Source organism: Opisthorchis viverrini (assembly GCF_000715545.1).
Source record: "Opisthorchis viverrini unplaced genomic scaffold opera_v5_239, whole genome shotgun sequence".
Taxonomy (NCBI): Eukaryota; Metazoa; Platyhelminthes; class Trematoda; order Opisthorchiida; family Opisthorchiidae; genus Opisthorchis; species Opisthorchis viverrini.
The window spans coordinates 262,484-276,191 of NW_008751897.1; the positions used below are offsets into that span (position 1 = coordinate 262,484).

General features: G+C 42.8%; 1 protein-coding gene across 1 annotated transcript in view; it reads right to left on the bottom strand.

Annotated features, from left to right (window-relative positions):
* The window catches only part of T265_08842 (hypothetical protein), a gene marked incomplete at both ends in the record, with an annotated part of 56,114 nt that extends 43,116 nt beyond the window's left edge, over positions 1 to 12,998 (bottom strand). The window contains 2 exons of the mRNA XM_009174754.1: positions 6,272 to 6,534; positions 12,557 to 12,998. Of these exons, the coding sequence (XP_009173018.1) occupies positions 6,272 to 6,534; positions 12,557 to 12,998 (705 nt within the window). The remainder of the gene's footprint in view (positions 1 to 6,271; positions 6,535 to 12,556) is intronic.
* Between the last annotated feature and the right edge of the window lie 710 nt (positions 12,999 to 13,708).

Here is a 13,708-nt window from a genome sequence, read left to right on the forward strand (position 1 = left end):
CTGTTAGGGGTCTCATTTTTAGGTGTTAAATAGCTTTTTGACTATCTCGATATCTCCAGCCTCCACTCAGTTCTGCGAAGATAGAAAGCTGATTTCTACCTTCAGTACGTACCTTGACCATCGAGGTCGATGGTAGTCTGTAACATCAACCAGTTCACTCCTTGCACACAAAGGATGCTTCGTTGCACCTCACCAGAAGGTCCTATTTGATGTCCATTGTTGGACGAAAATATCAATACGTTGCCTTGGCGTGACACTACTTGTGATGCTGTTGAAAGCGCCTCGACAATCCACTACTGCCTACGTCCTTCTTGAGGTTCATCAAGTAATCTACTGGTGGTAAATACTGCTGGTACATGATCTACCCTCTCTAACGGGTACAGGCTCAAAGCTGATCAGCCTGATTAGGTGGAAGAGTTTACGACTATCTCCTATTGCCCCAGCGAACTGTACCTCCTTTGCTCACAATTTCTTCCCTTCTGACTGTCACTAAACAAGATACTGGATGGCACACGTCTAGGCTCTTGATGTACATTGATGTAGAATCTGCCGAAATGGAATTTCGGAGACTTGGTAACCAAACCGAAAAGGCTAGTGACTGCGATTTACGTGTCGAGGTGCCACCCTGCGAAATTTGGGGGCAACACCGTGAAATGAATGGTTGATGTGGATCACTGATTCCAACAACCAATTCATGTCAGAAGATTTCCAGTGTAGCTAAGTTGAGAGGCATCGTAACGTCAAGTTGCTGAAAGCGCCCCAGTCGACTGTCACAGAAGCACATGGATGTTTCCGTAAACATGCAGCCATGATCGGAGTTCACACAACTACTCTAGTGTGCAATTTTGGGGTTTTGCGGGATAGGTATGTTTGTCCATAGCCACACCACTCCCGTTTGAACGGCCGTGTTCCTGTTCTGGCGTAATTATTCCGGTGAGTCCACACCAAAGGGAAGCACTGGACTTGAGTTTTGCTGTTATTAGAGCTCATCAGCAGAGCATATGCAATGGCCGTACCGGGATTTGAACCCCGGACATCTGACATGCCAGGCGAGTGTGTAACCACTACTCCACCAATGCACTTTGGACGCATCTGAATTATCACGTCTGAACAGGCGAACGTGTTCACACTTGAGCGATCTGATTGGTGTGCCCGACTCATTGAACGACGACCCGATCGGAACCCCATTACGGACCCCCTCCCGATGGTAGATGACTGCAATGCGGTCAGTTTGTTTACGACACGGGTCGGTAGTTGGAAGATGCCAAGTTACTAGTTGCTGTTTCTTGTGTCAGAAGTTCACACTGAAGGGGTGGATGACGGCAATTACAATGTCAGCATATCCTGAGGTTTGCGCCGCTGAGTCTCCGGAGCAGCGCTGTGTTCATACAGTCTTTGATGAAGCCAGCTCCAGTAGAAATATTGACTGGGGTTGTATGGGCACGCTTCTGATAAAAAATAGCGTTTGTACCAAGTCCTTCCAAAGTGTGGACAATGGCAGCTTACTACCCGATCCTTCTGAGTGTGCGAACATTGAAGGAGCCCTGTTTAAATTAACTTTTTTAGTGAAGAAAGGCGTATCGCTTCATTAAGGTTGGATAGGATTTATATAACGGGCGGAGTGACCAAACTCTCCCACAGCGGTGTTTTAAATGAGACTGCATCAAACCAAGAGGAAAAGAGAATAATTCGAGTGACCGTAGCGTGTAAAGTTCACGTGGTTCCGTGAACATTGCAGTCTCGTATTTGGTTGGTGGTTATGACACTAACTAGTTTCATAGAAAAAAGTGATGGGTTCTCCCAGCCGGAGTAAACAGTGAAAGAAAGCTAGACGCGCAATACCCAGGAGCGCCTCTAGTCTTCGCACAGGCAAGTGCGACCCTCAAGACAGCAAATGGTTTGCAGAGAACGGCTAAACAGCATTGCCATCGTAGCTTTTGGATGCCAAAGTCATCTCAACCTCCCAGTCCATCAGAAGTCATTCGTCTTCACGTCATTACTAACTTGGAACCAGATTTTAGCCAGCCGCTCTGGACAGACAACCTACAGACCTTCAACCACATTGTGGCAGCTGACGCTCGTCTTCGCACCTTCACTTTGGTGAAAAAGACGAAGGATTCGTAGTTTCTTCGCGTTGACAAAACCGCAGACCATTCGTAACGTTTCGTCGGCGGAACGGAGACAGCTTGTCATCGAGTTCCTGGATTGGATTCTTCTAATTCAGGTGACCTGCTTGCCACGTTTTTGCTCCTGAAACTCTACAACTCTACTCCTTCAGTATTAAATGGATGTCAACCTTGCAGCACGGTGCTTCTGACTCGAAAGACGATAGAATGAGTTGTCGCGTAACCGGGTAGTTACGATAAGATAAGATAATTTTGCACCAGTTCCTATGGAGAACAGATGACCAAAAAGTTGTATTACGCATGCTCGCCTAGTCGGCTTGTTTATGTGTTGAAAGGCGCGCAAAGATGCAGTGAACGGAAACTTTGCCACGGTTGTTCGTCAGCTAATCTCTAGCTAGGCATAAGTCGAACTCTCATAGTGCATTCAGTTGTGCACCAAGTTGGTAATCTTGAGGCTTCGAAGTTCTCCAGCCATGAATACGAGAATTCGAGCAAAAGCACCCATCTATTGCATGAAAATGACGCAACACTTAATGTTATGTAAAGTTGCTTTAGGCTAGACCATGTTTGCTTTGGTGTACTGAAGTCTAAAATATTTATGAGAGAGCTTACTGAATTCTATCTAACATGTTATAACTTATAACTGACTACTTATAGGGTAGGCTGGACTAGTAGGTAATAGGTCACATGATATCCCTAAGCAATTGCCAGTCGGGAAATGAATCTATCAGGTCATCCAAGGAGTTCTTTTTGCACACACTACTTCCTCGGCACAAAATCTGCTCGACAGAAACATCTACATCATTTCCAAAGCCGTACTCTGTGAGGTAACGAGAGCAACTTGTATAAAGTGGTTCTTAAGCCGGATTAACCTGCCGCTTTCAAGGTCGACTGTAAACGCAGGTTGTACACAACATGTGACCCACCAATCAACGCATAGAGACCAGTTTGGCTAGACCAAAAACATCTGGGTATTGTTTCCCACAGAAGTGGATGTCCTGAAGAGCTGAAACTTTTGGAACGATACAGATGTCGTCTTCGTAGGTGCATTCACCTCATCTGTCGCACTACAATCAGAACTAATACAACTTCCAAGATACGTAAAACGCTCCACAACTTCCAGTACCTCCCTGGATTGTAAGTGGTGTGCTCAGTGACTGCACGTCCACAAGCATTACCTTACACTTTGTGTGTGCAAAGTGCATACCAAAGGACGGGATGACTTTGGTCAGTTCATCCAAGAATACTTGCGCCTTTTCCTTCTCTTCGAACATGAGAACGATGTCGTCTGCATATTCCAGATCGACAAGGTTTTCTTCACAGGCTATTTGAACACCAGGGTTTTGGAGACCCTCCAGCGTTTGTCTCATTATTCCATCTACATCATTTCCAAAACAAAATCGCAATCCGTGAGATCACGAGAGCAAATTGTATAAAATGGTTCTTCATCTGGATTAACCTGCCGCTTTGAAGCTTGATTGTAAACGCAGAGTGTACACAGCATGTGATCTACCAATCAAAGCATAGAGATCAGTTTGGCTAGACCAAAAAGATCCGGGTATTTTTCCCCACAGAATTGGATGTCCTGAAGAGCTGAAACTTTTGGAACGATACAGATATCGTCTTCGTAGACCCAAAATGTATTCGTTCATTTTTTCTTGAATCAGTTGGACACGAAAGATTCATTCACAACCTTGGTACACTCATCAGCGATTAAGTGCCAGATAACTTGCTAAAGACGCGAGCAGATGGATTCTACTTCCAGTTGAATAATTCACGGCATTTGCGTTGCATCCAAAACTTCATATTTCATTACCAAAAGTTAGCTCTGTCCTGTGCCAACGTCTCTGTGACGCGACGTATACGGTTGCTAGGATCCGTTCTCCTCTCGTGGCACTCGTCAATTAGGGATGTCATTGAGCCACACAAGAGGTATAAGCTATCTGCCGCCTTGGTAAAATTTCCGTTCAAGCAGGAAATAAGCTTTATAAAAATCGAGGTGTCACGCCTGTTCTGGGAGGGGCTACACGAGGAATTAAACCAGAATCTAGCTGTCGAAAGGCTTTCAGCGACCTTACAAGTTGTTAGATTAAGAATTTTGACACATTACGCTGAGCACCATTTCAAATGAAGCACAACACAGCCTTATATACCACACACCGTTGAAAATGTTATATATTCAGTTGAAGTAGAGTTGAGTCTCCGGTTCCGTTCATTCCACTCTTTAAATACGTGTATAAATTCCAACTATTCCATTGTGCACAAGTAAAAATGTTCCAGTTGTAAATGTTCCAATGTTCCAAAATGTTTCAATTGCGACCAGGTATATTACTGTAAAGTTTCTTCAGAAGTGATTTTAATAAAACTCTAAAATATGGTCCGACTAGTTGGAATTGAACCTTGATCAATATGAAGTATACTTTATTTTACTTGATTTAATATCATACTTAAGTTACAAATTATAGCAGATTCATCATACACACTTTGTTGGGAGAATCACTTCTTTGAAATAATGTTCCTTTTCAGGTCTTCTCCTTTCAGTATCGTTTCATTTTTTATCCAGAAACTAGTATTGTTTCAAACATTTGTAAGATGAACGTCATCTAATGAGTGACAGACTTGTTACCTTGTTGTCCTGACCCACATTAATCCTTTAACAAATTTTTAATTATTTCTCACACATTATAGGTCACAAGAAAGGCAAGATTTGTTCAACTGGTTGGCTAAATCAGACGGCTTGTTCTTGGTATTCCAGGGGGATGCAGTGATGTGAAACCCCAATGCCTGTTTGATGTAAAGTGAATGGACTACTGAGGAAGCACTGGCCGATTAACGGCAAGAAGCTCAAACCCATAATTCGTGCAGCGCTGATGACTGTTGATGAGAAAGGAACACTAGTTCGAGTGTTTTAACTTGCAGGTGTAGCAAACTGGAGGTTGAGCAAGCATCCTCCCACGGGATATTCATGGATCGAACTGTTCAAGCATAGTCCAACCATAGTTGTTGCAGACTTGTGGTCAGTGTTCCACCAGAGAATCGGGTGGGTGGCTTAATCTGCATAGCCCAAATGAGACCCTCGAATGGGACAATAGGCGCTACCTGACTGAGCCTTTCAAGAACTCATCATATCTTTCTGATACATATATATATATATATATATATCGGCATTCATGTGTCAACTTTATTCAGTCTTGATTCGTAGCGTCCAGCGGAAGGGCTTTAGTGAGCACTTTTTCATGTAAGTTGTCAACCTATTCCAAATAGTACTTGTTTTAAAGTGTTGTGCAGTCCACTTCGCGTTATAAAACGACACGTCTCTATTGTTTGAGATAGATGTATTCATAATCAATTTAAGCGCAGGCAACTGTTCTGTTGGTGGCTTCAATGACAAACAAGCGCATGGCTACCAGAAGCGTGTGTAGTGAGAAAAAACCATATTTCAGTCAATTCCAGAATTTTAATGAAGCACTTTCCCGGAGAATGTGAAACTCAGTTTAAGCAATCTGGCACAATTAGAGTTGCACAGTCAGTGTGATCTACGGAATAAAACAATCAATTTATTACTATCGAGTGCAGATGATGGATTTTTTACCCATGGACAACTTGTACCACACTTTTGTCCAAACAAAAAAGACTATAAGGGAATAGTGCCATTCGCTTCGTAAAATAACTTATGCTGTAAAACAGTGTAATGCGTCCGCTAGGGCGTTCGGCTTTATCTTCAAAGAAGTATGCAAAAAACAATATATCTGGTCGTACAGTAAAATATCTTGGGCATCAGCATATTATAAAAATCAATAGTGAACTCTGATTGGCGGATTCTGAAAAATTCCCGATCAATGGTGTTAACTATCGCCAGTTATGAATAGAAGTACCCAAAATTTTTGTTTACCAAACGGAAATGACACAAAACTCAAGCTGCATGTCCATTCACAAGGGCTCCCATGAAACCAAAAGGCAGGATAATTTAAGCACAATGCATACAATACGATTAGAAATCGTGAACCTAATTACGTGAGCTTTAAGGTGCATAGCAGCTGTCGAATGAACTTTTTGAATGGCATTACCACGCACTAATCGATCTAAAAAGTCCCCGACTGATTTCAACACACTTGACATAATCATGACCTGGAAAGACAGCTTACTCGAAATAGCTCCGGTGCAGCATAAGGTGGACTGCCACAGAATGTGTTCAACTTCTTTCCATCCTCAAACTCGTTGGCGAACCCAAAGTCGGCAAGTTTGATATTCATATCAGTGTCTAACAGAAGGTTTTCCATTTTCAAATCCCTGTGTATGATATGCTTTTGGTGACAGTATTCCACCGCCGAAAGAATTTGTCGAAATTTTTCCCGAGCCACTTTTTCCGTCATCCGGCCGTGTTTACTAATGTACTCATAAAGTTCACCTGTTTGTGTGGGGGGACAACAAAATATACAATTGTTGGTAAAAAAAGTTTTTTGTATTAGTTGTTGGGAAATGAAGTGGTTTGATCTACTAATTGTAAAATGATGGAGGTGGTGCAGCTAGGTTTTCACTTTCACATTTTTTGGAAGACGTCATTTACTTGAATACTTGATACGGAAATGTCGTTTTGTGATGAGGAACAAAGTGACATCTAGGTAGGTTCTCCTATTTGCACACGAATTTGGCTTTGAGTGGATACTAAAATGAATCCATTCGAATCTCTCGTCTATATATGTCTACTTCAACTAAGTTTGCAGCACCTCAAATTTCAGTTGCTACGACATTCAAGGTATAGCAATGCATTGTCTAGACGTGACATACTACTCGCAGGGCCGAAGAATTTTCAGTAACCTTGGGAGAGCGAGACGACTGTTTTGCCGGCGATTTGAACCATAAAAATTACCGAGGCAATAACAAAGGTCCTTAAGCAACAGGATGTTTCTTTATCTCCAGAGGACTCTTTGTTTCTGTATTAATCCTTTTGTTTTGGTTCTCACTTGAGAGTATTTCTTGGGTTAACTGCATCACACCCCGCTCAATGTACGGCACTTTATCCAAGAGACTCTTCACATTCAACTGTCAGACTATCGCAAATCAAGTGTATTTGGTCCAATTCCTCTCTCCATTTCGCGTAACACCAAAGATGCCTGAGGTATATTTCGGACCAGTCACACTGAATAAGTCAACTTGCATGGATTCTAGGCTGGACTCGCATCTTCACCACTTTCCTTGCGCAAAACAAGTCTTCATTTTGCTCACACATTTTAAACAAGATGATCGGTTACGGAGAGTTAACGTGGCCGCCATTCCTCCAGATTAAAAACATCAAGTTAGTTCAACCAACTTCTCAGATTGACGAGTTAGAGCAGTCTGTCAGGAGCTTCGGTTTGTTTGCGGTTGTAAAAGCTCAAGTAAACGGTGGAACAAATCAGTCGGCAATGGCTTCATTAAACCATCTTGGCTCCGGTCAAGAAGAAAAGAAGATAACTGCCACCAGACCGTTTAGGGTTGAAAACATCTAGCTAGACAAGCACTCCATCACCCGATGCTTTGGGTCCCTAATGTGTGGTTGGATGAGAGTAGCATAGAGACTATTGTACGCAGCCGGTATCACAGATCAAGTCTGCTCGCAGTGAGAATAGTTGGAGGAACAAGAATGAGAGTAGTGAAAAATCAAATCCACTGGCGTGTCCTTGACTGCACTGTGCCACGTTAGAGCCATGATGTTACTTTGGGTCATAATTTGGAGACGTGATAGGCAACTGTCCTGAAACTATCTTCATTACACGTGCTGTGTGTACCATCAGAATGCAAACTGCATTTCATGACGAAGTGAGAGTTCGGAGGACGTATTCAGCACATTGTTTTTCCTGGTTGGTGATTCAGTAGTGCACTCGAGCGGAGTGTTTGTTTCAAAGGGATTCATCCATGGAGTGTCTTATTAGGCTGCAATAAAAACCGTTGAGGTGTCGGAAGCGTATTGCCGGTAATCGTGGTTAGTCCCTGGGTGTCCGTTTTTCCCCATAGCCAAAATCAGCTGTGAAGGATCTTCAGTTTCACGTGCCACTGACGGCCGAGCTAGGGTCGTGGTTGGACGAGTAAAATGGTAGTAAACTTCCCAGATCTCTGTCACGACCCACTGTTACGACCGCTGTTTAATCTCCAGTGTGCACAGAGTAAGTGAACATCTAAAAAAAGCAACCAGGTTGCTATATATTTCTCTAGATATTAATGCTCCAAGTTTTCCCGTAGGTGACGAAAAAGGCCGTTTTGAACAAGCCTAGAGTAAGAGAATTTGGAGCGCAGTGCCATCCAATGAGAAAATGTCCACGAGAAAAATGGTTTTTGGCACTGGTATTCTACAATAACTACTCCTGATCAAGAAGGTTGTCTATAACAGTTGGGGTTAACTTTCTCCGTCTTGAAGTTTTTCATTGTCCAGATAGAAATATATCACCTACCATCTAACACTGACCCTGTTCGTACATCACCCCATGCCACGGACAGTCTATACTTGACACAACTAGTGTCCGCTGTCATTAGGCACCTCGAAGACCAATCGTTCCTACACTAACTCAAAAGCAGTACTTGATGAGTATTACATCGGAACACCATTCTGTTGCGCCTTCGGGTATATCAGTTACAGCTGAGCAAACTGAAAAAATTCCGGATAACTCACTCCTGTTCGTGTAACTTTTCGCCCAAATCAAAAACAGCAATTCGACACACTTGACGAAGGTAGCACCTAACCAGTTCTCCCACCTGAGAACAAACTCTCTTGTTCTCTCATCTAGAGGTCTAATATCAGAGTCAAGCAGATACTTTCAGACATTTTCCATAAAACGAAGGTAATGAGCGATGTCAAGTTACCCGCCGTTTTTCCGAGATTACAGATTTTTTCTTCCGAACTATTCGATCAGGTTAAACTAGCCTACATAGAATTTGTGTAGAGTGAAGAGGAAACAGAAGCTTTACACGTTTCTGCATACAACAGCCTACTCCGGCTAAACTTTTCTCCAAAAACCGCATCAAACTGGACCAGTCAAGTTAGAATGAATAGATAATGTCTGTTCCTTTTCAACAACACCCATGTCAGCTAGTTGGCAGTTTATCGATCAAATGTAATTGTGTTTTGAAATCTGAACAAGACTGAAAACTTAATTCCGACGTGGTCACAGTAACTGTGTCTGTGCGAGCACGCATACACACACGCATATATGAGTGTGTAATTCAGCTTTAGAAAACAAAGTGGCCTTGGAAATTCCGAGCGTGATCTGGAGAGCAAGCCAACGATTAGTCTCCTCAATTTTCCGTCCTGACTTGTTGGCTGTAGGTAGACAAACGTGAAACAGAAATCTGTCCCAACAACCCGAGGCTATAATATACGGACACTTGGCGTTGGCAAAAACTAGGTGTGGGAATGTGCAAGAACCTGAGTCGTCTTTAACTCGCCTTCACAATGACATTCTGCGGACTGCTTGTCGTGGTGTGTCGCAACGTACGACCGACCTCTGAAATTAGAGAGCTACCATTGAAATGAAGAAGACCTTCGCTGGGGAGTTCTTTACTAGAAAATGCCAAATGACCAGTTACAGACTATTGGACAGGGAAGCAAAACTCTCATTTGCATCTTCTTTACAAAAACTTGACATCCATCTTCTCCTGAATGCGTCTTATTGAACTTTCCTGAATATTCATTGACTCCAATCATTCGTTACTCAAATTCAAGCAAATTCTACAGAGCGACTCCACAAATTCCGCAGCAGATCCCCCTTTTCAAGAGACGCAAAGCGAATTCACAACATCAAAACATACTACTCGCATGCCCCACCATCAGTAGTATCACGTTACACCATGCCTATTCTAGTTGAGTGCATTATGTCGGCCTTGTCACTGATGTGTGCAGGTCATTCCAACTAAGACTTTCGGTTTGTATAAAACTGGAGCTTGCACGGTTATAACACAGTACTCTCGCTTTGAAAACGACTTGAGAGGGGGCATCTCTGGCGAGGAGACAAACCGGTTAAAACCTGAAAGGTGACCCATTTTAATTTTTCCTCCCAAAGTATCACGATAGAGACGCCCTGTCACTGACCTTGATTATTAGCTCATTATAACTGAATGGAATCTACGATTCACCAGTCCACCAAATAGGTAGTCTTTTCTGAATGAACTTGGCACGACTTGGCTAGTAATTTAGCTGTGAATTCGCGCAGAACACCATTCAGTAGAGCATGGTACGGGAGAAATACCGATTGAAAAGCAAAGCAAGATAGCACAACATTTGTCTATAATCACAGTTGTTTTCGTCTTTAAACCAGAATGTGCCATCCGATGTTCTTTGTTGAGTTCAGCTATCGGAAAAAGAGCTCCTAATTACATAGACCATGATAAAGTGTCACCTTGTCACGTCAGTATGCGAATCACGGAGGGACAAGAGTTCTTAACTCATGAAGCATCCATTTCAGACATAACAGAAAATTTTCCTCTGCCTTAATGAAATCTGTTGCAAAAGGCCCGTTTTGAGTGTAATTTCATCACCCGGAGCATATGACACGGTTGTCATTGGTCAGCCTCCCACGACCAGACAATCACTGAAGGACTCTCCTCAAATGGAGAAGGAACTTGGATGAACCACTGGGCAAACTAACAAAAGTGAGGTAATAAACTATTCATCAGCACTTATGGGTGGAACGGAACGACTGGTTTGCAGGCACTTTATCGGTCGATGTGACGGCTCTAGCGATTAGCTTACCGACTTCATACCGATGATATCGCCTCGACTGATGATGAGATGTTTACAAACCAAATTCCCAGCTCAGCGAACACAATCTGCTCTACTAAGGTTCTCTCCAGAGGCAAAAAGTAATTCATTTGGCAGCCGCCATTCAGGGCTGTACATAAAGATAATCTTGAAGCTGTTTGCCATAATTCAGACAAAATATGGAGTGTGCATATAGCCCCTCTAGTTTAGGCATTGTGTGCCTCAGTGAATCAATTCATAAATGCATCTTCTGATCTTCTGTATTTTGAGACAGCTAGCAGGTGGGTCAACACTGGTCACTGAGAAAAGCTGCAATGCACTCTGTGGAAGAACGAACCCACATAGTCTAAACATGAGTGTTGCTTCAAGCACTCACACTAATCCCACATTCAATGAGATGAACTGAGCTCATGAGTACCTTGGATTTTAAAGCTGCGAATGACACCTAGAAGTTCCCGTGCCCCACTGATTTGAGCATATCTGATGAAAGTAAATAAGGCTGAATGTTCGAAGTAACTGCGGTTTTCTACCAGGAATTGAAATTAAGTTATCTGGAATGCGGAGTGAACGTGAATCTTTTTGCCTGCCAAGGAGTGATAGACCACGTGAGTCCAGCTTTCATTGGTGTCTCAGTGGTACCAACTCACCCGGCATGTTCAGTGAACAGTGTCTAAATCCCGACATGGCCAAATGTATGCTCTGTCGAACAACTGCAAGTGCGAAATTCATGTCATATAATCCTCCTCTCCTTTATTACAGCTTGACCAGAAAAATCACATCAAACAAGAGGAGGATGGTTTACGCGAATGGTGTCAAAACACACCTAGCCACCATCGACCACAAGACAACTCATCGAGCTAACTTCCCGAGTGCATCCACTCGCTACATCAAAAGTAATTTGCAAGTGCGAAATTCATGTCATATAATCCCCCTCCTCTTTATTATAGCTTGACCAGAAAAATCGCACCAAACAAGAGGATGACGGTTTACGCGAATGATGTCAAAACACATCTGGCCACCATCGACCACAAGACCACTCATCGAGTTAACCTCCCAAGTGCATCCACCCACTACATCAAAAGTAATCTCACAGTAGAGCGAACTGAGCTGTCTTCGCCCAATCTGGCGCGATTTTCAAATGTAAATTGCGGTAGAACGTTTTCCAAAAAGGTTAACAGGGTGCAACATCGTTATCGGTTAACCCTGGTCTCACGGATTTGACTATCACCAATCGTCTATGGAGATCATTGCCGCATACACGCCAAACCGCTTACACCGAACACACTATTCACAATGCTACTCTCATTCTGTTGGTGAATAGCGACTGGTTCATCGCATGGCTTAATGAATCATCTCCGAAAAAATTTGACAAAATAAGCTCACGACATTCCGTAAAGCACTACGACCTGATAGCTATGCAAATCGATCAAGGTAATTCATGCAAATCACTACAAGTTGACAAAACAGCCCGCGCAGTGGCGGATGTGCCTCGCACCAAATGAGATATCAATCTGTAAGACCGTGAAGGAGAAATAAGTCGGTGTTTGACCCACTTTTGACAATCGTGTTATATCAGCACATGAGAACACCATACGAGAATGACTGTGCCTAAAATGTTTCAGTAAATCGATTTTCAAAATGCAAAGTGAAATCATCAACGTATGCATCACTAGCCAGGAGCAATATTTTCACAACTCACCTCCGCTAGCATATTCCATGACTAGATACATAATCTTCTCCGTATCGATGATTTCCAGTAGTTTGATTATATTCGGATGGTCTAAAACCTTCATCAGGTTGACTTCCCTAGAAAGCTGAATAGAGAGAACAGAAATATAAAAGGTCGATGAGACGAGGACAATTAGAATTGGTACCTTTCGACGACTGGAGCTACTTAGTTCGGCCTTTTCTATTATTTTGATGGCTACCTCTTTGTCAGTAAGTAAATGAGTAGCCAGCTTGACCTTGGCGAAGTTTCCCGTGCCGATGGTTCGCCCAAGTCTGTAACGTCCAAGCAAAGCACGTTCGTATTTGGATTTCCGACGTGACAGTCGGCTGGCATCGCGAACCAAGCCGTTTGATTGCAACTCCGTTTTCGAGGAAGACTGATTACTGGATGCGGACATCGTTGTTGTAGGCATTGGCGGAGGAACAGGGAAATCTGTTGAATGAACGAACGAGGTGAATGTGTGAGAAGTGACTAGGCTAACATGGTAAGATCTAGTGTGCCCTCGTAGCTTTGCGTAGCAGATTTGCCAAGGGATACAAAGCCAACACTGTATATAGATAAACTGAATACTATCCCAGATTAAGGGGTTACGTATACCTCTCAGGTTTTGAGGAAGATGAAATCCAACCACCTTCTCCTTTTCACTTACAAGTGAGGTTTAACAGAATCAGCGTACCATTTAATTTGGATGTCATAGCAACAGTTGCACCACATGGGACTCAAATCTCCCAATAGCACCACCCAAGTATTCAGTGGGTTAGTTCCTTCGACCACGGGTATATCTGGCCATCTCCTCTGTGTTTGTTGATAAGATATCCAAGTTTTTGAAGAGACGAATTTAGTCGCATTGTCGACTTGTCCATCCGAAACGAACCTGTCAGGGTTCCGTCATCAAACACCAATGACTCATGAATGAAGATAAAGACAATAAACAATCAACCAAGAAATATCTACACCAAATTCAGTGCCAATGAATTCCGATAGACTGAACTTTGTGTAAAATACTTATTGTTGTCGGATGAAATGATACAAAGCCGATATGTTGATGCCAACTGCTAAACTTTTCTGTGATCTTCATTGGAAGTGGAGTTATTAAGATTCTAAAAAAAATACGCAGACAAA